The sequence below is a fragment of the Myotis brandtii genome, unplaced genomic scaffold (assembly GCF_000412655.1).
Source record: "Myotis brandtii unplaced genomic scaffold, ASM41265v1 scaffold915, whole genome shotgun sequence".
Taxonomy (NCBI): Eukaryota; Metazoa; Chordata; class Mammalia; order Chiroptera; family Vespertilionidae; genus Myotis; species Myotis brandtii.
Window position 1 is genome coordinate 3,669,836 of NW_005371769.1, and position 23,413 is coordinate 3,693,248.

Sequence of the window (23,413 nt, forward strand, 5' to 3'; positions counted from 1 at the left end):
CCGGTGCGAGGCCGGGCGTCCTGACAGCTGGTCTTTCCCCAGGACCTACCCGCGGCCTCACGAGTACCTGTCCGCGTCGGATCTGCCCAAGAGCTGGGACTGGCGCAACGTGGACGGGGTCAACTATGCCAGCGTCACCCGCAACCAGCACATCCCCCAGTACTGCGGCTCCTGCTGGGCGCACGGCAGCACCAGCGCCATGGCGGGTAGGTGTGGCCAAGGCCTGCCGCGGGCTCCCCCCAGCCTCCAGCCCAGGGCCCAGCCCAGGGCCCAGCCGGGATGGGGTGTCGGAACCCGCAGACCGATGCCGCCTCCGCAGGGACCGGTGACCCAGGCTGGCGGGTCCCCACGCAGGTGGACCTGCTTCGCCAGGACCGGAGCCGTGACAAGTGGCCCCTGGGATGGATCCAGACGTGGGAACACAGCGGCTCCCTAGGTGTCTCAGGTGGAGATGGAGCTGCTTTTGGACAGCAGTTGGCAGTTGCGGTGCCGGCCCGCCTGGGCTTGGAGCCTCACTGAGGCTGGCCCTTTGCTCGGGGACCTTGGCCGGCTGGTCTGTGAGGAAGGCCGCGGGGTCAGAGCACCTGAGAAGGCTGCTGGGCCTGGCCAGGGAGGAGGGGGAGCCACCTCACCCTTGGAGGAGGGGTCTGCTCCCGGACAGAGGAGCTCAGGGCGGCGGGCTGAGGAGTGGCCTCTGCTGGGGTCTCCCTGGGGGCCTTGCCCCATCTCTTTTGGGGGACAGGAAGGAGGAGGAAGGGGGCAGGTAGGCTGAGGCTCAGTTGGGAGGTATAGGAACCCTCGGGGGAGCTGGGGCAGCCAGGAGCTAGACAGGGCCAGAGCTCGAACCAGAGAGGCGTGGGCCGGCAGGCAGGGCATGGGCAGCCTTAAGGCGGAGAGCTAGGGCAAAGGCCGGGCAGGTGGGCAGGGATGGCGCGCCTGACTGAGGAAGTGAAAGGGCCCCGGTGGGGGAGGGGAGAGGAGGACGGCAGAAGTCCCCTGGGCCCTGTCCCCGGGGAGGGCCCTAGGGGAGCCTTGAAGAAGCTGGGGGAGGGGGGAGCGGGGCCTGCCTTTGACTGTCCCTTCAGGATGGTGAACCTGCCACGGTTCTGGGGGAATTTCCTGGACAGAGGACTGCTTCTCCCACTTTCTCCTCAAACCTCCATCATTTTCCCCAGCAGCAGGGTTCTCCTTCCACTTTCATTGAGGAAACAGAAGTCTCCAGAAGGGGACTTCCACGGGGGCCCGCCCAGCCGCCACCCAACACAGCTGGCCATAGTTTACGCCTTCCCTCTGGTCTCTGGGCGTCACGTGTGCGAGTCCCTTGCCCAGGCCACGCCTCCCTGTGCTCAGATTTGGCCGTCACTGAACCTATGAGCCCCAACCCGCCTCCAGCCACCACTCTCTGCTGGCCTCCCTGCTTCCTCTTCCCCATCCTTGAGCCCACTGCAGCCTCACTCCACTTCGTTGCAAGGTCACTGGCAAGAGGCAGCCATGCAGGCAGGTCCAGTGGTCAGCCCGGGCCTCCACCTCCTGGGCTACCCTTGCAGCGAATGCTTCTAGCACTCACCCTCCTCCTTCCCCGCTCTTCCAGGCTCCTTGTCCTCCCAGCTCCACTAATGAACTTCGGCTTCCCCAGGACCAGGTCCCCGGCTCCACCCAGCCTGAACGCTCCCCTCAGCTTTACACCCAGCACCCACACTCCCTCTCGCTTGGACATCTGGCCCCTCAAACCTCATATGTTCAGACCGAACAGCCCATCCTTCCCACTACTGCCCTCACCCCTGTGGACCAAGGAATATGCAAACCTCTAGAGAAGCGTGTAAGACTTTATTTGAGCCAAAACTGAAGACAGTTACCGGGAAGCAATATCTCAAATGCCCCAGGTAGTGACATTTGGAATTAAGGGGGGAACATGAGCAGAATTACAGGGAGGTGAGGAAGCAGGCGGCATGGTTGCAGGATTGTTAACCAGATCCAGTGCCCTCCTGGGTGGTTGCCCTGGAGGGGTCTGAATAGAGATGTTTCAAAGGTGTGTTCACCTAAATGTATAGGAACAATGGGCAGGGCTGGCTTAAGGCAAAGAGAAATCCTTTCTAAAAAGTTATATGCCTGGGGCTTGTCTGCCCACCATCACCTGCCCCGTTGCCATGCCCGATTCCTCTGTTTCATACCCTCATACAATCCTGCAACAAATGTCGATTCAAAATATTTTGCGAACTCCTCTGCATCTTGCCACCTCCATCTCCACACCCAGCCTGAACCCCCACACCCAACACCTGGCTTCGTTCTGGAGCTGGACTGGTCTCCCTGCTGTCCAAGCACAAAAGCTAGCCCGAGCCTGGTCAAACCCTGGTCTTACACCCCTTTAAGATTTCCTGCAGATAAAACACGAAAACCTTCCTTGGTCTGTCAGAGCTCCCTTCTCGTGGGTCCAGCGTGGTTGCCCCGAGCTGGAGCCTGCACTTGCAGACCCTCCTCACAGGGATGCCACTCAGTGAGGCCTTACCCACCCTCTCTGCACGTGGCCCCAAGTTCTCCCCCCTCGGACTTCATGCTTCCATACTGACACGTGTTTATTGTCCTTTGTCCCCCACCACGTAGACCTCTGTGACAAGAGCTTCTGTCAGGAGGAGGGTCTGGGGCTGCAGGAGGGGAGGGCGGGATGCTCTGGGGGGCTGTGGAGGGCTCTCTGCTCACTGTAACGAGCTCTGACTTGGGGATGGAAAGCGACAGGAAGCCCTGAGGTAGCACCTGGCGGGTGTGTGGCTGTGAAATCGGAGGAACGTGAGCAGAGGGGACTGGGGTGGGATTGGCTGCAGGTCCAGGGGCCCCAGGTAGGTGCAGGGACCACCTGTAGTGTCCCTGGCTGCCCACAGTGGGGTGTGGGCCCTGCCCACAGGCAGAGTCAACACTGACCAGATCCTGGCTGGCTGCTCAGAGCCCTGCCTCTGCCCCCCAGTCCCGTGGCGCAGATGCCACCAGCAGTGGGCGCAGTGCCCTCGGGACTGGTCCCGCCCAGCCTCCCAGGGGCTGTTGGCCTTGGGCTCACTGCCTGTGGTCCTGGCTGCCCTTGCTCACCAAGTGTCCCTGTCCTTGCTCCTGGCCCTTTCAGTTCCTCAGCGGGCACTTACGGGGTACCTACAGCTCGGCCCTGCCCACATGCCCTTCCAGTCGAGTAGTGTGGCCAGAAACATCAGTGCAGGGAAGGGCCGGGGGACAGCTCTGGAGAGCCTCGGCTTCCTCAAGGCAGTCTGGAGCGGGCCCTCCAGAGAGGGACAGGGGAGCCATGGACAGGCTGGGCAGGCTGGGTGCTAAATCCCATGGGTGTGCTTGCAGATCGGATCAACATCAAGAGGAAGGGGGCATGGCCCTCCACCCTCCTGTCTGTGCAGCACGTCATCGACTGCGGGATGGCTGGCTCCTGCGAGGGGGGCAATGACCTGGAGGTGTGGTCCTACGCCCAGAGGCACGGCATTCCGGACGAGACCTGCAACAACTACCAGGCCAAGGACCAGAGTAGGGCTCACCCACCCACCCTGCCTCCCTCTTCCCAGGACAGTCTAGGCTTCTCTCCCTGGTGGGGGCACTAGGGGAGGCTCAAACCTGTGGGTTTGGGGGAGCAGGGAGCTGGCGCCCATAGTCCTTGCTGAGGGCACCAGAAAAGCCCTGGGCAGGGATCTCTCCAGCCTTGTGTCCCTGTGGCGGGGCTGGCCGTGGTTGTGGTTCTGACATGGTGGCTGCGTGGGCCTTTGTAAGAGAAGCACAGGTGGCCATGATCCAGGGAAGAGTGAGTTTCCCGGGAGCTGCTGAGCGCAGGCGGCCCTGCTGGAGGAACATGCTCTGGCCTGGTTCCCACCGCACGACCCTGGGCCATGTGCATTCAGGTGGACCTGGAGTCCAGAGGCCCTGCATGGACCAGCCAACCGAAGCGGCCTGGAAACCCTGGAGTTGGCACATTCCTTTGAGGCTGCTCCCCTTTGAAATGACAAAGTCCCTAATTGGCAGTTTTAAGTCACCTACCTTTGTCAGCTGGAGCAGAGAGCTGGGACCAATTCAAGGGCTGTTTCAGACAGGAGGGGGTTGGGGGAGGCCAGGTGCTTTCCCACCCCACCCTCTCCTACAAAAGGGATTGCCTCGCCCCTGTGCCTGTGAGGCACACAGCAGATTCAGGCCCCACCCCATGGCTGGCCCTCGGCTTGCCTCCAGGGCCATATTGCCCAGTCACAAGGAATTCCCCCAGACTGGTTGGGCAAGTCTTGAAGTGGTAAACGCTGCAGGGATCTGAGAACCGAGAGGGGCAGATGAAGGGAGGAGGAATGACAGCTAGGAACCAGGAAATCAGGTGGGCCCTGGGGCCTCACTCTGACCCTCTGCCCTGCTCAGCCCTGAACTGGTCTCCTCAGGGCTGGCCTTTGTAACCCTGGATGAAGGGCAGATGCAGCTCATCAGGAGCCTGGCTGTTTGCAATAAATAGCCTGGTCTTTGTATTTATCGCATGGTGGCCACTTGCTGGTTGTGCTGGGCATTTGGTGACCAAAGGACACATCAAGCCATTTTAACCTCAAGGAGTCGAATGTCCTAGGGGAGGAACCTGGGCTGATAAGAAACTAGAACAGCAACATAAGTAACTCGAAAGCTGTGAAAAGGCAGGGAAAGGCAGGTTGGGTCTGAGGAACAGAGGCAGTGGGTGGTGTGGAGACCTAAAGGCTGCAGTTTTTAAAGCCTAATTCTTGATACCACCGCAAACCAAAATCATCAAAAATGCTCTTTTTGCCAAACGATCAGCCTATTCACTAGTCATCTTAAGAGCTAACTCATCTTCCGAGCTAACCATCCAGTCACACTCTATTTTCAGCTGTGGAGTTTGTGAACGGGCCCTTCTCCAGGCCATTAAAAGAAAAGAAAAAGGGCTGTCTCTTGAGTGCCTACTATGCGCTAATTACGTCCTGTGCTTCCCACCAAGGCCTGGGGCCCGGCTTTTCAGGACTCCTTTGCAGCCGAAGGAGCAGCGGGATTACACAGCGGTGGTGATGACTGCCAGTGTCAGTCAGGGAGCCGCGTGCAGGGTGGGCCTGGAGTGCTCACGGGCAGGTGACGGGGGGCGGTCCCTCACTGACTGTGTGTGCCCCCAGAGTGTGACAAGTTCAACCAGTGTGGCACATGCACGGAATTCAAGGAGTGTCAGCCCATCCAGAACTACACGCTCTGGAAAGTGGGCGACTACGGCTCCGTGGCCGGCAGGGAGAAGATGATGGCAGAGATCTACGCCAACGGTCCCATCAGGTGAGCAGCCCCGGCTGGGAGGTGCCGCTACAGGCACGTCACCGCTTTCCTTCGGCGGGCTTTACTCGCAAGGCTCGAGACGGCCGGCCGCCAAGGAGTGGAGCCAAGCTGGCCGTGGGCCCCTCGGGTGGTTTTGAGTGAAGGGCAGCGTGTGGAAAGGCCCCGGTTGCAGGGAGTGCTGTGGGCTGTGGGCTGGGCTGACAGCAGGCAGACTCACTTGCCGCACTATCTCAGTCAGATTTACTCTGATTCACAAAGTGCTAACTCCCTCCCTGCTTGTTCCCAGCTGCGGGATAATGGCAACAGAAAAGATGGTGAATTACAGCGGAGGCATCTACGCGGAGTACCAGGAGCAGAGCTACATTAACCACGTCATTTCCGTGGCAGGCTGGGGCATCAGCGATGGGACCGAGTACTGGATTGTCCGGAATTCGTGGGGTGAACCATGGGTAAGATGTTCCTGCTGACACTCCTCACATCCATGGTGCTGTGGCTTTGTGGCTGGGAGCTGGGCCCTCAGCAAGCGCCAGTGACATTTGGGGTCAGACACTTGACTTGTGTGGGGGCTGTTGCTGTCCTGGGCATCGCGGTGCGTTAAGCAGCATCCTGGCCCCTAGCCCCAGACACCAGTAGCTGCTCTCCCTGTCCCTCCGTTGTGACAACCAAGACCGTCTCCAGACATTGCCAGGTGTCTTCTGGGGGAACCGCCTGGTGGTGGGACTCGGCTCTAGAAGTTTCAGGTTAGCTGCTTATTCCTTCACAGCCATCTCGTCCTTTTTCCTGTCAGTTTTGGCTCCTCCCAGTAATCCTGTATGATTTTTTCATACCTTTGATTTGGGTCACAAATGCAGGGGAGAGAAGCTGATTGCCAGAATTTTAATTTCTAAGTAGTATGAACCATTAGTGGTTTAAGGCACAGACATTCATTTTTGTGAAATGGGGGAAAGTGATTCATGTTGAAGTGCCACAATGTCAATATTTTGTATATATATTCTTATTGATTGGCTGCCTCCTGCACGCCCCACACTGGGGCTTGAGCCCGCAACCCGGGCATGTGCCCTGACTGGGAATCAAATCGGTACATAGGTCAACCCTTACCACTGAGCCATGCCGGCCAGGCACAATGTCAATATTTTGTATTAAATGACTACACATGGAGAAACAGGAGGAAGTTGTCATCTGGTCCAAAGCATCCATGTTTTGGTTCCATGAATTGGCCTTTGCCATGCAGGTACCTGCACCCCTCCCTCATGTGACTCACAAAAGGTATTTGCAAGCAGGGGTCCCACACGGGGAAGGGAGAGGCAGGTGGTGGAGCCTGTGCTGAGTGACAGGCAGAGGGAGAGGGGGTGTTCAGCGTGCTGAGGAGTGGGGGTCAGGGGCTGGGCGACAAGCTAACATGAGCTTCCACTTGTCACAGGGTGAGCGAGGCTGGATGCGGATAGTGACCAGCACCTACAAAGATGGGAAGGGCGCTAAATACAACCTTGCTATCGAGGACAGCTGTTCATTTGGGGACCCCATCGTTTAAGGCAGATGTCTCGAAGAGCAGATCTTTAAGAAAATATCATGAACTCCCGTGGTTTGGAGGATTGGGAGCTGATGTTCAAATCACACTGCGAGGGCACTAAGCACCTGGCGGAGCACATCCCCTGGGAGAGTCTCAGAAGGGACGGCGTAAGCCAGCCCAGGCCACTCCCCTGCAGGACTGCAGTGAACCATCTACCTGCCCGAGATGGGATCGCAAGACATTAATTATGTGAACTGCATTTTCGTCGATTGATGGTTTGGTATTTTCCCTCTGGCAACTGTAGTCTATAATGTGGCATTTATCACCAGTTCTTTTGTCACCTTGGAAGGAATGGGGAATAGAGGGAGACAGCAGTTTCAAATCGCCCAAGTGATGAATAAAATACGGGATTTCACAAGAGAACGGAGCCTGAGCGTGCCTTATTTACACATGGGAACAGAACACCAGGGTCTACACCTTTCAACCCAACAGGAAAGTTTTTATTTGTCCTTGGGAAATTAAAACAATGAAATGAAATAACGAATCAGGTTCTTGTGAGAAAACATAAGTCAGCTTTGCAAGCAGTTGATTTAAATGTTTCAGCTTCTGAATTCCCACCACCCATCCCGAGAAGTAACCTGAACACAGGCCCTCCTGGGGGAGAGAATACTGTGAGCAGAACTGACAAGGCGAGGGGACCACTCACAACAGCAATTTCCCACTTATCTTGCTCACATTCTCCTTTTTTAAAAGGCCATTCACCCAAGAACGCATTTCCGAGGTGCTGACTGAGCCCCTTTGGTCTGGAAGGCGTTTCCCCCGGTCTGGAATGTTCGCTTCGGCTCCGGAGGGTACTGGGTCAGTTCACCAGGATGAAGTTGGATTTGCAGTGAGCTTTACAAATGGGAGGAACACGGGTCAGAACCAGAAGGTAAAACATGACATGTAAACTAGCAGGGGGACACTCCCGTCAGCTTACCTATAAATTCTGTCACAGGGTCATGTTCACCTTCAGTCTTAATGGTGCCTGCGATGCTGTCATTTTCCAAGATGGGGAGGAAAAGCTGCACGAAGTCAGAGGTGTATGGCGGGGCTATGACGTCGAGCACCTGCAAGGAGAGGACAGCAGGTCACTGTTCCTGCACGCACGCCCACGAGCAGCCTCGCACCACAGGCAGATGAAATGCCAGTTGGTCTGTAGAAAACCACCCTCCCTATCCAGCGTCTTGCTCCCCAGTGACCCCAGGACCCAGGGGGTAATGCAGGTAAACACAGTACAGTCCCAGCATGTAGGAGGAAACTAGTATCTATGTCACCATAATCGGCATGGGTACCAGGAAGCACAGTTCTCAGAGTTAGGTACAAAACACACTTAAATTAATCCAGAAAGGGCACTGTTAGTGTACACAGTAAGGAACATGAAACAAATGGTGTTGCTGACCTCGGTTACAAAATAGCGAATGAGAGAAATGTCAGTGTCCAGCTTCTCCAGACACTTGCGGATGTAACTGACAATAGGAAGTACATAACCTCGACTCAGCAGGTGTACCATCCTGTCCAACAGGGTCTTCTTCAACTCAAGCTACAAGAGTGAACAGAGAAATCAGTTAGAGAAGGCCCTCTCCTCGGCCACCTGGCAGCCCCGCCCTGCTCACCTGTTCCATCACGTCCAGCTGGGAGTGCTCCGTCTCAAAAAGTTTCACCAGCAGCTGCAGGACCTGGGGGTGCAGGAGCTGGTGGCAGGTGCTGATCTGCAAACAGGCCAAGGAAGCCCTGCTGAGCATGAGGGCTGATCCCCAGGCTCATCATCAGCACACAGAGCCACTGTCACAGCCAATAAACAGCTTATCCTGACAACTGTGGTCCCCATCACTCAGCCCAGCCAGTCAGCTGGCTTCACTTGATAAAAACACATTTACACAGTCAATGAACCATCCTCAAAAGGAAAACCCTGGTTTAGGATAGAAATAACTCACTTTGGAGATTAAAAATGGAGGCAGAGTAAGTGCACGGACCAAACTGGAATTACAACTAAAATACAGAAAAACTTCCTGAATAATCAACAGAAGACTTGCTGGAGAGAACCCTGATAACCGAGGACCAAAAGTGAAGACCCCTTAAAGACTGGTAGGAGGGGTGGAGGGATGGAGGGGTGGAGGGGCGGAGGCGTGAAGGGCTGGCTGGGCTCACACAGACAGCAAATAAAGTTCCAGAGAGGTATCTCAGCTGTGAGGGTTGCGACTAAGAACTCTGGGGTCTAATCCCCAAGATAGGCCCCCCTCAGAGAGCACCAGAAATGAGAAGGGTACCCACAAAACATCTGGCTGTGAGAAGCAGCAGAGTTGCTGTCTGTGAGGAAGGGACGGCTGGAAATGCAAACACTCTTAAAGCACCAACACACAAAATTCCCTGTGAAGCCACCCACTTTGTGCTCCAGCAGAGGGAGGGCAGAGTGGACTGGAGCTGTGCGAGCAGAAGCCGGGATCAGGGGCTCTGACATTAGAGCTCAGAAGGCAGAAACCCTGGTTTCCTGTGTTGAGTCACTCTCTCAAGCAGCAGAGGACATCTTTCCCACAAAGACATTTGCTATACAGGTGACCTGGCCTGGGGGAAATATAGTTGACCCACCATATTGGAAAACACCTTGTCCCATGGAACAGAGTTGCTCAGGCCCATTAAGAGACTGAGAATAACAATTAGCTTCCAGGCAGAAGCAAATATAAAAAAAACTCAGTATAAAAAAACTCTCGCCACACCTGAAAACCATTGCCTGGGGGCAAGTACAGTAGTAATTCTATCAGTCTGTAGGCAGAGGCGTGTCTGGAGGTGTTGAGTCTTTGCCTGATCTAATTAGTCAGACATGGGGTTTGACACTGTCCTGCACTAGAGATTGGGAAGCATAGCAGATCTATCTAATACATACTAGTAGTCACAAACCAAAACAGGCAGACAAAATGAAGAGACAAAGAAACAACCCCTAAATGAAAGAACTAGAGAATTCTCCAGAAGAAGAGATAAATGAAGCAGAGATAAGAAATGTATCTGAAACAGAGGTTAGAGTAATGATGGTAAAGATGCTCAACAGCGTGAAAAAAGATATAGTGACTATGAAAACAGAAATAAAGAATGACATTACACAAAGAACACACTGGAAGGAATACACAGCTGATTAGGAGAATCTGAGGATCGAATCAGTGAATTAGAAGACAGGGTTGAAAAAAATGACTCAATCAGAGAACCAAAAAGAAAAGACAATTTAAAAAGAGGAAGATAGATTAAGAGAGCGATGGGACAACGTGAAACATAACAATATTTGAATAGCAGGTATGTCAGATGTGGCAGAAAGGGAGAGAAAATGTGTTTGAAGAAATAATGGCAGGAAAGGTCCCCAACCTGGTAAAGGAAAAAGTCACACAAGTCCAGGAGGCACAGAGAACCCTAAGCAAGAAGAACCCAAACAGACCCAAGCCCAGACACATAAAATAACAAAAATTATAGACAAAGAGAAAATCTTAAAGGCAACAAAGGAAAAGAAAATTGTTACCTACAAAGGAGCTTCTTCTATAAGGCTAACACCTAATTTCTCATCAGAAATCCTACAGGCCAGAAGGAAATGGCACAAAGTACACAAGATAATAGAAAACAAGGTTCTGAAACCAAGATTACTATATCCAGCAAGGCTATCATTCAAAATAAAGACCTTCCCGGACAAAAAAAGGCTAAAGGAGTACATCAACACCAAGCCAATATTACAAGAAATGCTAAAGGGACTACTGTAATAAGAAACAGAGAGAGAAACCTAGGCATACAGAATTAAAATGGCAATAAATAAGTACCTATCAATAATAACCTTAAATGTAAATGGATTATATGTTCCAATCAAAACACCTAGGGTAGCTGAATGGATATAAAAACATGATCCAACTATATGCTGTCTACAAGAGACCCACCTCACAACAAAAGACACACACAGGATGAGAGTGGAGGGTGGAAATACTTTTTCCATGAAAATGGAAAAGAAAAAAAACGCTGGAGCAGCAATACTCATATCTGACAAAATAGACTTTAAAATGAAGGCCATCACAAGAGACAACAAAGGTCACTACATAATACTAAAGAGATTGGTCCAACAAGAAGATATAACCCTGGTAAAGACTTCTAGAGGGCTTTAAGGGAGAGATTGACAACAATACAGTCATAGTAGGGGACTTTAGCACTCTGCTGACTTCACTGGGTAGGTCTTCCAGACAAAAAGTTAACAAGGAAATTGACTCTAAAGGACACAATGGATCAGATGGATTTAATTGACATTTTTAGAACATTTCACCCCAAAGCTGCAGAATATACATTCTTCTCAAGATGGATCATTCACAAAGATAGAGCACATGTTAGGACACAAAATGAGTCTCTACAAGTTCAAGAAGATTGAAATCATATCAAGCATCTTCTCAGATCACAATGGAATGAAATTAGAAATCAACTACAGTAAAAACACCCAAAAACATTCAAACTTATGGAGACTAAATAGCATGTTATTAAACAATAAATGGGTTACCAAAAAATTTCCTGAAAACAAATGATATGAACACAAAACAACCCAAAAATCTCTAGGAAAAACCAAAAGCAGCCCTGAGAGGGAAGTTCATAGAACTACAGGCCTACCTCAAAAAACAAGAAAAATCAACAATAAGCTACTTAACACTACAACTCAAATAATGAGAACAACAAGGGAAGCTCAGAGTAAGCAGAAGGCAGGAAATAATAAAAATTAGAGCAGGAATAAATGACATAGACTAAAAAAGCAATACATAAAATCCATGAAACCAAGAGCTGGTTCTTTGAAAGGATAAACAGAACTGATGAACCTTTTGCCAGACTCATCAAGAAACAGGGAGGACCCAAATAAGTAAAATCAGAAACCAAAGCGGAGAAATAACCACTGACACCACAGAAATACAAAGCATCACAAGGAAATACTATGAAAACTATATGCCAACAAGCTGGACAATGTGTATGAAATGAACAAATTCCTAGAAAAAATACAATCTCCCTAAACGGAATTAGGAAGAATCAGAAAACCTGAGTAGGCCAATAAAAACTTAGGAAGTTTGAAGCAGTATTCAAAAAATTCCCAGCAAACAAAAGCCTGGGTCCAGACTGCTTCACAGGGAAGTTTACCAAACATTCAAAGAAGATCACTTATCCTCCTCAAACTATTCCACAACATCCAAGAGGAAGGAACTCCTCCAAGCTCTTTTATGAGGCCAGCATTACCCTAATTCCAAAACCAGGTAAAGACACTACAAAGAAAAATAATTACAGGCCAATATCCCTGATGAACATAGATGCTAAAATCCTCAACAAAATATTAGCAAATCAGATTCAGCAATATATTACAAAGATAATACACCATGACCAAGTGGGAATTATTCCGGGAATGTAAGGCTGGTACAATATTTGCAAATCAATAAATGTGATACATCACATTAATAAATTGAAAGACAAAAATCACATGATCATATCAACAGACACAGAAAAAGCATTTGACAAAATCCCACACCCATTTTCTATAAAAACTCTCAGCAAAGTGGGAATAGAGGGAGCATAGCTCAACCATATAACAGACACAGAAAAGCATTTGACAAAATCCCACACCCATTTTCTATAAAAACTCTCAGCAAAGTGGGAATAGAGGGAGCATAGCTCAACCATATAAAGCCCATATATGACAAACGTACAGCCAACATCATACCCAATGGTCAATAGCTAAAACCATTTCCCCTAAGAACAGGATCAAGACAGGGATGTCCACTTTCACCACTCTTATTCAACACAGTACTGGGAGTCCTAGCCACAGAAATCAGACAAGAAGAAATAAAAGGCATCCAAATTGGAAAGGAGGAAGTAAAACTCTCATTATTCGCAGATGACATGATATTGTACATAGAAAACCTTAAAGACTCAACGAAAAACTTCTAGATTTAATAAATGAATTTGGCAATGTAGCAGGATACAAAATCAACCCTAAAAAATGGATGCTTTTTTAAAAATATATATATTTTATTGATTTTTTACAGAGAGGAAGGGAGAGGGATAGAGAGTTAGAAACATTGATGAGAGAGAAACATCGATCAGCTGCCTCCTACACCCCCCTTGACTGGAATCGAACCCGGGACCCTTCAGTCCGAAGGCCGACGCTCTATCCACTGAGCCAAATTGGTCAGGGCTGGATGCCTTTTTATACACCAATAATGAATTCTCAAAAAGAGAAACTAAAGAAGCAATCCCATTTACCACTGCACCAAAAAATTTAAAATACTTAGGAATAAACTTAACTAAGGAGACAAAAGACCTGTACTCAGAAAACTACAGGACATTGAAAAAAGACATATAAGAACATAGAAACAAGTGGAAGAATAGACTGTGTTCATGGGTAGGTAGAATTAACATCTTTCAAATGTCCATAGTACCCAAGGCAATCTACAGATTCAATGCAATCCCTATTAAAATACCAACAGCATATTTCACATCTCTAGAACAAATATTCCAAAAATTTATATGGAATAAAAAAAAGACCCCGAATAGCTGCAGCAATCTTGAGAAAGAACAACAAAGTTGGAGGAATCACAATACCAGATTTCAAGTTATACTATAAAGCCACTGTAATCAAAACAGCCTGGTACTGGTAAAAGAACGCCATATAGATCAACTGAACAGAATAGAGACCCTAGAAATTGACCCAAGCCATTATGCTCAATTAATATTTGACAAAGGAGGCAAGAGCATACAATGGAGTCAAGACAGTCTCTTCAATAAATGGTGTTGGGAAAATTGGACAGATACATGCAAAAAAATGAAACTAGACCACCAACTTACACCATACACAAGAATAAATTCAAAATGGATAAAAGACTTAAATGTAAGTTGTGAAACCATAAAAATCCTGGAAGAAATCATAGGTAGCAAAATCTCAGACATCTCTCATAGCAATATGTTTACGGATACATATCCTAGGGCAAAGGACACTAAAGAGAAAATAAAAAATTGGGGCCACATCAAAATAAAAAGCTTCTGCTCAGCAAAAGAAACATTCAACAAAATGAAAAGGGAGCCCACCTAATGGGAGAACATATTTGGCAATGATACATCTGAAAAAGGGTTACTATCCAAAATATATAAGGAATTCATACAACTTAACAGAAGGAAGACAAACAATCCAATTAAAATATGGGCAAAGGATATCCCTAGACACTTCTCCAAAGAGGACATACAGATGGTTAAGAGACATATGAAAAAATGCTCAAGGTCACTGATCATCAGAGAGATGCAAATTAAAATGACAATGCGGTATCACCTCACACCTGTCAGAATGGCTACCACCAACTAATCAACAAATGACAAGAGCTGGTGAGGATATCGAGAAAAGGGAACCCTAGTACACTTCTGGTGTCAATGCAGACTGGTGCAGCCATTATTGAAAACAGTATGGAGTTTCCTCAAAAAACTAAATAGGGATCTGCCACTTGATCCAGTCATCCCACTTCTAGGAATATAACCTAAGAAACATGAAATAAAAATCAGAAAGAATGTATGCACCCCTAGTTCATAGCAGCATTAATTTGCAATAGCTAAGATTTGGAAAAAGCCCAAGTGCCCATCAGTAGATGAGTGGATAAAAAAGCTGTGGTACATTTATACCATGGAATACTATGCAGCAGTAAAAAAGAAGGATCTCTTACTCTTTGAGACAGCATGGAGGGACCTGGACAGTATCATGCTAAGTGAAATAAGTCAGTCAGAGAAAGACAAGTATCACATGATCTCACTCCTATGTGAAATCTAAATAACAAAATAAAATAATGAACGGAATGTATCCAGAGCTATGGAAGCATGGAACAGAGTGCGGAATCTCAGAGGGAAGGCGGGGGAGGGTAGGTGGGTGGGAGGTAATCAACCAAGGACCTTGTATGCATATATGCATGGCCCATGGACACAGTTAATGGGGCAGCGAGGTCCTGGGTCTGGGGATGGGCTGGACGGGGTCAAGTGGGGGGAGGGGGAGGAGACATACGTAATACTTTCAACAATAAAGAATTATATTTAAAAATTCTGAAATTAGAAAAAATAAACAATAAGACAAATATAATTTTTAGGGACAACAGAAAAGTTATTGATAGCAAGAAATGACATCTAAGTTAATATATTAATATAAGTGGATGATAGGCAGCAAGATATGCTAACTTTTTTCATACAAAAGGCAGAAAAAATACTTTTTTCTATTTGCTTTAATAATGCTAGAAATAAAGTCTAAACAGAAGCATGAATACATACTACTGACAGTTGACAAAGGGAGGGGCAACTGGAAATAAAAATGAAATAACGTGCTTTGATAAGAATATCCTGAGTTCACTGTACAGGTGTGCTAGAAACACGGGCACATATAGCACAAGGACGGACAGTGCCGCAGGTCCTGGTACAATGTTTTGTTCAATGTTGTTTTGTTTCGACGCTGATGGGATGCTAGGGGCACTAACTCTGGTTCCTATGCATTAGCCCATGATCAAATCATTTCCCTTTAGTCAACGCACCACTGTGTGCTGTGTATGGCTCTCCCGCCCCTACCTCATCCAGCAGCGCCAGGTGCACCGGGGTGTGGTCAGTCTGCAGCTGGAAGTACCGTGGCTCTGACACGGTCCAGTCCACCCACTTCAGCACACCCATCGCCACCACTGGAAACCTGCCGGTAAGAAGACACAATGCTCCCTTTCAAAATTTTTTCAACAACAAACAGAAAGGTTTAAAAAACAAGGACAACAAACTCAATCTATCCCATCAATCCTTTCTGATACTCTCTGCAAGGGAGATACCCATTAGTGAGAGATGAGCTGGTTCCCTGCCAACACACAGTGAAGAACCCTGCTCAGCGCTCGGCTCCTTTACCTCCTCCCTGCTTGACAGGAGAGCATCCATGGAGCCCCGCGGGAGCTGGGGGACAGGTTGAAGTTCACTGTTATTTAGCAAACCCTCTCCTTGTCCCTATAGCACAGGCTAATGGGAAAGACTCAAGTGCCTAAGAGAACACCCATCTGTAAGCTTTTCTATGAACTCTTATTGATATAATTGGCATATTGTTGGGTCTAACTTTTACTGTCAATAGACCCTTTTCTCCAAATCAGTTTTTGTAACTCAGTTTAAAGTTCTCTATAAACATTCAAACAAGAAAAAATAAATAAAATGAGTAAACATTTCTGAAGCTTCTGCAGGGTTTTTGAGCAAACTACTCCGAGGGATGAAGGTGAGCACCGAGCGGTCTGCTTACCTGATGCACTGGTAGAGTGTGCTCAGCTCGGCCACCAGTTCAGAGGCCCCTTTGTTCTCATTACAACACAGATTGTGAACGGTTTCGACCGCCTTCGACGTCGACTTCAGCTCATCCTTGTTGATGCTCACTCGCTTGTTCTGAAAACCCCCCAACCCCGTTGGTGAATCCCACAGAGCACATGCCTGGCCAGTGGGGTGATCTGCTATGGGCCACCTCTCCCTGCAAAGGCCCCTCCCTACTCTGAAGTCAGGGGTCCATTTACATTTAACTGTCACCCTCCCCAGTCACACATTACAGAGAGACTGAAAAAGGTCTCTTTTTTTTTAAGATCTCATTCTTTAGTCACTCAAACTTCAAACTATAGTTTGAATAAATAGTAGAGATGCTGTGTTCATTTTCTTGAGACTGTTTTTGGCACTTCGACTATTTTATGAATAAACACTAAAAAAGACATTTCTGACACTATAGGGGCTCATGATTTCTTGCAGCCAGAATCCCCAAATAATCGCCGAGAGGAGGGGGATCACTTGTGTCCCTAACAGCACCTTCTTCCAGGTCTCCACCACACTGGCCGCATACGCCAAGATGTGGATGTACTTGTGCTTGTGGTCCTGGTTGATCCTGGTGCCGGGTTTGAAGAGCGACTGCATGAACAGGTCCAGGAAGGCTGGCACCCGGATCTGGGGAGGACACATGACAAGTTGGGAAGGGACGCAGAAACATGGCAGGTGAGTCCACGCGCTCTCATGTGGTGGGTGGTGGGCCGTGAGTGGCGCACACCCAGCAGCGGCTTCAGTGTGTGGGCTTGGCGTGGGATGGGGAGGACCAGGCAATGCACAGAAACATTTTGACAGGAGTTTGTACTCACTGACGTGAGAGAATTAAGAGAGACACAGACTTCCGCAGTCCCCCTCCCAACTCGGCACGGGGTGCCCCGCTTTACTGTTACAATGAAAAGGCACTTACGAGTTCAACAGGAGGCGGGTCCATGCTCGTAAACATCTTGAACAGGACTGTGATGTCAGCCGGATTCAGGGCTCCTTTGGACAACATAGCCCCCAGGGCCTGGCACGCCCTCGGGTAGGAGGCAGCCGTGCCTAGTGCTAGTGTGATCTGACTGGCGTCATGGCCTCTTGGTGAAAACAATCAGATATCTCATCGTCAGTAAGGGAGCATACACCATTAACGACCCCTCCCTGCCTCCCTTTTTCTCAGGGAATGCTCTGACGGCTGGGATCCCTGTTTTTTCCTAGTCCTGCTTTCACTGTACACTCACTAACTGACCCAGGAGACAACACTTGGAGCTACTGGGAAGGAAGGGTTCCAACACAGCTCACAGACTTTCTAAAAGGAACCACTCACTTTCTAAATACCTTGTTAAGACTCCACCAGTAGAAAATAAAGAGCTAATCTTATTCTACAATATGGACAACACCACAATAATTAGACTACTTACTAACCACTTCCAGACTATTCTTATTTACAGCTGATAAATCCCAATATATGAAAACGCAGGTTCAAAACTCCAGTGAGTTGAACAATCTTCAAGTACTTAACGAATTATTCATCAAAGCAACACTTAAGGAAGCAAGGCCTCCCCACGTCCTGAAGTTCCCCTGGCTTCTCCAGCTTGGGGGTCAGAGGCAGGCTGCCTGTGTGACCTAGAATCTTCGGTTGTGGAAGCAGGGCAATGGGGGGTCTACTGGGGCACCTAGCGGGACCCGGTGATCACAGACACCGCTCACTTCTCCTGGGCGAAGCGCTGGACCTCCTGAGCGATCCTGCGCACGGTGGAGCCGCCCTGCTCCTCTTGAGCCAGCACAGACATCATGGCCTGGGCAAACAGGTATGTGTGCTCCCCATGGCACACCATTTTCTGAAAAATTCCAGGGAGAGAGTGTGAGGTTTCAGGATACAGCAATGACAAATGCAGAGCAAAGAGCAGATGACCCTGTCCTCCCGCAGGAAGCTGCCATTGTGGAAGGAGCTTTTGGCCGGGGTGTCCCCTAAAGGAAGGGGCATTTCACACTGGAAATGCTCGACCCAGCTGCCTCCTTCCACTCCGAGATGAATTAAGAACTTACGGCAAACTCAGGAAGATTTTTTTCAAGGTTTTCTTCTCCTCCATCCAAAATTGTAGCCAGAGAGGTACGGAGTACTCTAGAGAACACCTCCAGCTGCTGGCAGGCTGTGGATACACTGGTTATCTCCCCTTGGTACCCTGCGTCAGAAATAAGCTACAACCCAAAATAAGAAGCCAAACAGAGTGTCAGCAAGTAGCGGCTACACATTTCACAGCAAGTTGGCTTGTTATCAATGTTCGTGGTGAGATGGGACAAGCAAGCACTGGTCTCAGTCACACACCTTCACTCTGACCCTGCTTTGCCTCTAACTAGGTTTGTGCCCAAGCCGACCACCTGGCTCGGTTTCTTTGTAAAATGGAGGAGACAGACCAGGCAGTCCTAAAGGCCCCCTTGGGACACAATGGACTCTATGTTTCTGCCAAATCCTAGAAACCCCAGATATGCTGACCCAGAAGCACACATACAAATTCTGTGCTTTTCTTTCTCATGTAAGGCTTACTAAAGTAAAATGATGAAAGCCTCTACCAAAAAAGCAAATGCAGTCTTTCGAAGGAGAAAGATCACCCACCCACTAACCATCCTTAAAAATAACAATTGCTCATGAACGCTTTTGTCTTTCTCTGACTCTGGCCCTCTTCCTACCTTAACAGTGAAGTTAAGCATCAAACAGTCTGGATGGGCTTCAGCCAGTTTGTAGAAAAGATCTCTCCATGTGGTATGTGCAATCATTTGTTCAAGCCAAGCTGGGGTCTGCCGACAGACAGACAGACAGACAGACAGAAGTGAGGCCCAGCATTAGCTTAGTGAAGACTGTGCTGTCTAAACAATCACGGATATTTTCAGCTGCAGAGTAGAGCCCTGGGAGCGTTGGATGTGGCCCCACAGTCCCAGAGCTGCTGACGCCACACGGGCAGCTGAGTGACAGTTGAACACCCACTCACGGCTTCTGGGAGAGCCGACTCCACACAGGACACGCCGAGGCACTTCCTGGAGACTTCCAAGAGTCCCACAGAAGCACGCGCACAGGAGTACATCACACGCACAACCGCTTCCTGCTAAATCAGCTGTGCGCCTGGGCACAGAGGACAAGGCAACTGAAACAGCGCAGATGGCTTTGCCATCACTGGTGAAGCAGCCAAGGGAATGTGACTCTCAGCTCTCCTACTGCATGGCTGCCAGGGCTGCGCTCTGCATCCACCAGCCTTCCGTGCCAAGGTTGAGCTGCCCATAGGCTGCTCCCAGACACTGAGGGTGGCAGGGCTCTGAGGGCTCCAGTGACAGGTTACTTGCAGACTCTGACACTGCTGAAACTTTCTGACAACTGCACTATCATCTGAGACCCCTCCTACCCAACCATCTGAGACCCCTCCTACCCGCCCTCCCTCTTGTCTTCAGGGGTCAGGCCTGCCTCACAGCTCCTGCAGCCTCCTCTAGCCACTACCCATCTTCCTCAAAGGTGTGTCCCCCCAAACCTCCCACTTACTAATCCAGCCCTGGCATCTTCCTTTTGGAGGACCTAAATGAACAAACCACACCACCTTAGAGCCTGCGCCTAGAGTAGCATGGAATGGGAGGTGGGAATCTGCTGTTCTTTCTCTGGAGCTGGTACCTGTGTGCCTCTCCCCACTAGACCAAGTGTGGCATTTAAAGGGCAATTCTGACTCGATGCAACTTCTGGCTCACACCCCGATTTTAGTCCCTAACTCTTACATTTCTTATATAACATGCCACACTCCACTGTACACATGGAATTAGCAAAAGGCCTTAGGAACTGGTATTAGAAAAAGAAAAAAGGCCCCTCACCTCTCCTTCTTCAGTAAAAATAGAGTCTGCTTTGCGGGGGTCAAAATGCTTGATCAATAAATTCTTCAAGTGATTCTCCACGGTCTCCTGCACCTGCACGGGTTCAACGCCTGAGAGAGAACGACAACCTCTCAACTCGTTGTGTTGCTTTAAAGAAAGTAGACAGCTCCAGTCTATACGTGAGTCAAATATGAGAGACCTGTTTCTGACAACTGAGGATCTGGGATCTCTTTTAAAAATTCCTATTTAGTAACCCTACTCAGTGCTAAGAACCCAAAGAAGCACAGAGCAGAACACAAGGATGCTCTACCCTTTTCTACACGGACAGGACAATGTCTTCAATCCTCGCTAAGGACAAGAACAAATGAGCAAACCAGACAGGCAGGGGGACAGACAGGCACACCCCTGCACAGGAGGAGGGAGCAGATGCCAGCCAGCAGAGACACTTGTCTAACCACTGTGACAGCGACGACAGACTCGTTTCCAGGAAGTCTTACTGTGTCGTCGCAGCCAGTTTCGTGATTGACAGGAGGCTCTACTCTGATCACATTCGCTGAAAGCCACAATCATACTCAGCCCTAAACTGTCCACCATCTGCTGTTTGCTCTCATGGACCTCTGAAATGGCACACTGAACATACACCGTGTAACAGTCCAATGAGAATCACAGTAGCGGGCTATCTGTAAACCTCAGTTCCCGAACGAAAGATAAGGGTAGGAAAGTTCAGTTCCGTCTTACTAAGTCTTAAAAACCAGGAAGACAGAGAGGCTTTCCTATTTATCCGCATTATAATGACCCAAAGGTCTTCGGAAAAGGGGGAGAAGGTGATGAGCAGCCAGGACAGGGGCCACCCACAGAGCACCTGTCTGAATGAGCCACTCAGCCAGCAGGTTGACAGTCTGGGCCACAGCAGTGTAGTTCTCTGACAAGAGCTGGATCACGTTCTCTGGAGACCCTCCTGCCTGAAAGTACCTAGAAAAAGTAACGAACTCTTACACTAAAATGACGGTAGACAGGTATGGGGGTGGATGACAACAGGGAGGCAGGTGAGGAGGGACAGGTTAAGGTTTTTACAGTGTGGAGGGGACCCCTAGAAGCCTTCCTGTCCAATATCAGCATTCTTACTTTTACAGGTCACCTTCTGGGTCCACTACAAAACCTTCTCTAAATTATCGCCACCCTCCTCCCAAAACAAATAACCCTTCTCACATCCGTACCTCTTGAGAGTGTTGAAGATGGAGGGCTCCATGATGTAGTCCCGGGTGGAAAACTTGTGGAGGCACTCCTGCTGGACCTCAGCGTCATCCTCCCCCTCCGCATACTCCTCCTCCTGCTGGGGGTCATTTCTCCATTAACACAAGCTCCGGTAACCTCACAAGTCTCTCTCACACTGTCCCCTTCAAATTATGCCACACACGGTACATTATTACATGTGACTTCCGTGCGACTCTCAGGGAGTGGGCTGGACAGTAATGAGTGGCCAAGGAAATGGGATCCAGAGTCACACCAAGGGGGTCTGTCTTGGCCTCTGCCCTGGAGAACCTGTGCACGCGGTCACACAAGCCACCTCGTCTCTGGGCACCTTCCCTGTTAAACAAACAAAGGGCACCAAAGCACCTACTCCCACTTGGCTGTTGGGAGGACTGCACAGCTAATTTTTGGAAGAGCCAAATCCAGTGCCTGCCATTTAGTAAGAGTTCAGCAGACATTAGCTATTACTGTTTTTACTATTATTCTGTATGTGCCATTTCACGCTTTCTGGCCAAGTTAAGGCAATAGTGATTCCTGCAGGCACACACCGCCCACCTGCTGTTAGAAAGTAAGGACCACAGACTTGCATCGTATAAGCAGCCCTGGCTGGGTTCTAGTCCCCCTTCTACCTGGAAACCACTTAAGCACGTTCCCGAGTCTAAGGACAAAGCAGGAGGAGGATGTGATAACCCTGGACCAGTGACCCCGAGGTCTGCCCAGCTCTCACTGTTGTCCTAATGAACAAGCAGGTGCTTCTGAACACTTGCTGTGCGCTGGGAGCACTGGCTGACCCCCAGGGGACCTAGGAACATGGAAGACAAGGAGTGTCTCTCCACCCAAGGAGTTCACAAACTAGTCGGAGACCAACCTCCACGTCACTGACTCTCCGTAGGGCAAGAGCTGGGCCAGACTCAGCAAACATGGCCCGGGGCCCAATCCAGTCCTCCTCGTTTTTGTGAATAGAACTGTATTGGAACAACAGCCAACCCGTTTTTTAACAACATAGTACCTATGGCTGCTTTGCCCTTAGAAGAGCAGAGCTGAGTGGCTGTAGAGACCTGCACAGCCTAAAATGCCCCGTGGCCTTCACAGAGAAGTCGCCCCCCCTGTGCAGACCGGGAGTCCCCGGTGAGACCATGCCTGACCGGAGCCTTGAACAAGGCTGTGAGGGACGGCGGGACTCACCGAGGCTCCTCCTCCTGTATGAGTCTTGGGCCTCTACCCTGGACTCCCCTCCCTCCTCCTCCATCTCCTCTCGGACCATACCACCTCCCTGCCCGTAAATCCAGAATTTAGCCTCAATCAATCGATTGATGGATGGAAACCTCTCTCTCTCTCTCTCCAGACTCAAGTATTCATCAGTCTGTTCTCAGGTCCATTCAGATGCCCCACCAGAATTCCAAACTCACTTGATCCAAAACTGACCTCACCTTCCCCCTACAGCCCCTATTTCAGTACAAGGTCCCCTATCTGCCTGTTACCAAGCCCACAGACCCAGGCGTCCTCAATTCCCCCGCTTGTTGGTCCTGCGAGGCCCTTCTCTCCAGCTTCTCCTCCCGATCCTGGGGGTGTCACAGGACCAGCATTCCCCTCCGGGCTCGGCCTCCTTCCTGCCTCTCAACCACCTCTCACCCGATGCCCCAGGCATCTTTTAAAAATGTTTTATTTTTTAACCCTCACCTGAGAATATATTTTTACTGATTTTAGAGAGGGAAACACGGATCTGTTGCCTCCTGTACACACGGGATCAAACCCTCAACCTAAGTATGTGCCTGACCTGAATCGACCGGAAACCTTTCTGTACCGGGCGATGCTCCACCAACGCGGCCACCCGGCCGGGGCCAGCTACCTTCCTAAGCCGTCAAGCGGCCGTCGCACCCCGAAGACACATCCGCTCTGGGGTGCCCTCAGCCCTCGCTCTTAGCTTCCCCCGCGTGGGCGTCACATCTCCCCGCCTCCCTCCATCAGCAAGCTCGGCCCCTGGGGAGAGGGCAGCAGCATCGTCCCGAACTCAGCTCAGCCATCCCTTCACCTTCCCTGACTTCTCCCCCTCATCGGCGCAGGTACATGGCGCCATTGGGAGCGACAGTGCCCGCTCGCCGGGCCCAGCCCCATCGGCGCGAGCCCAGTGCGGGGCGGAACTGGGTCATGATGAGACTG

General features: G+C 49.8%; 2 protein-coding genes across 2 annotated transcripts; one reads left to right on the forward strand and one right to left on the reverse strand.

Annotated features, from left to right (window-relative positions):
* Positions 1-4: 4 nt before the first annotated feature.
* On the forward strand, positions 5-7,213 carry CTSZ (cathepsin Z; the record flags this gene model as incomplete). The annotated part of the gene is made up of 5 exons (XM_005885628.1): positions 5-206; positions 3,337-3,516; positions 5,133-5,283; positions 5,570-5,732; positions 6,704-7,213. Coding segments are annotated over 5 exons (807 nt in total), but the record flags the coding sequence as incomplete, so codon positions are not given.
* A 58-nt stretch (positions 7,214-7,271) lies between these two features.
* Positions 7,272-21,351, reverse strand: NELFCD (negative elongation factor complex member C/D). The gene is made up of 14 exons (XM_014532840.1): positions 21,220-21,351; positions 20,865-20,974; positions 20,003-20,112; positions 18,842-18,949; positions 18,200-18,352; positions 17,861-17,991; positions 17,082-17,247; positions 16,661-16,795; positions 16,113-16,252; positions 15,416-15,530; positions 8,449-8,544; positions 8,235-8,375; positions 7,773-7,902; positions 7,272-7,687 (listed from the first exon to the last, which is right to left on the reverse strand). Exons 1-14 carry the CDS (start codon positions 21,249-21,251, stop codon positions 7,653-7,655), a joined length of 1,602 nt encoding a protein of 533 aa, XP_014388326.1. The 5' UTR covers positions 21,252-21,351; the 3' UTR covers positions 7,272-7,652.
* Positions 21,352-23,413: the final 2,062 nt, after the last annotated feature.

Excerpts from the sequence above, each read along its gene's own strand:
- NELFCD (XM_014532840.1), bottom strand. The coding sequence starts at position 21,251 with ATGGAGCCCTCCATCTTCAACACTCTCAAGAG. Across the intron at positions 8,545-15,415 it reads ACCTGGCGCTGCTGGATGAG|ATCAGCACCTGCCACCAGCT; the intron begins GTAGGGGCGGGA and ends GCCTGTTTGCAG. Across the intron at positions 8,376-8,448 it reads AGCTGGACGTGATGGAACAG|CTTGAGTTGAAGAAGACCCT; the intron begins GTGAGCAGGGCG and ends TCACTCTTGTAG.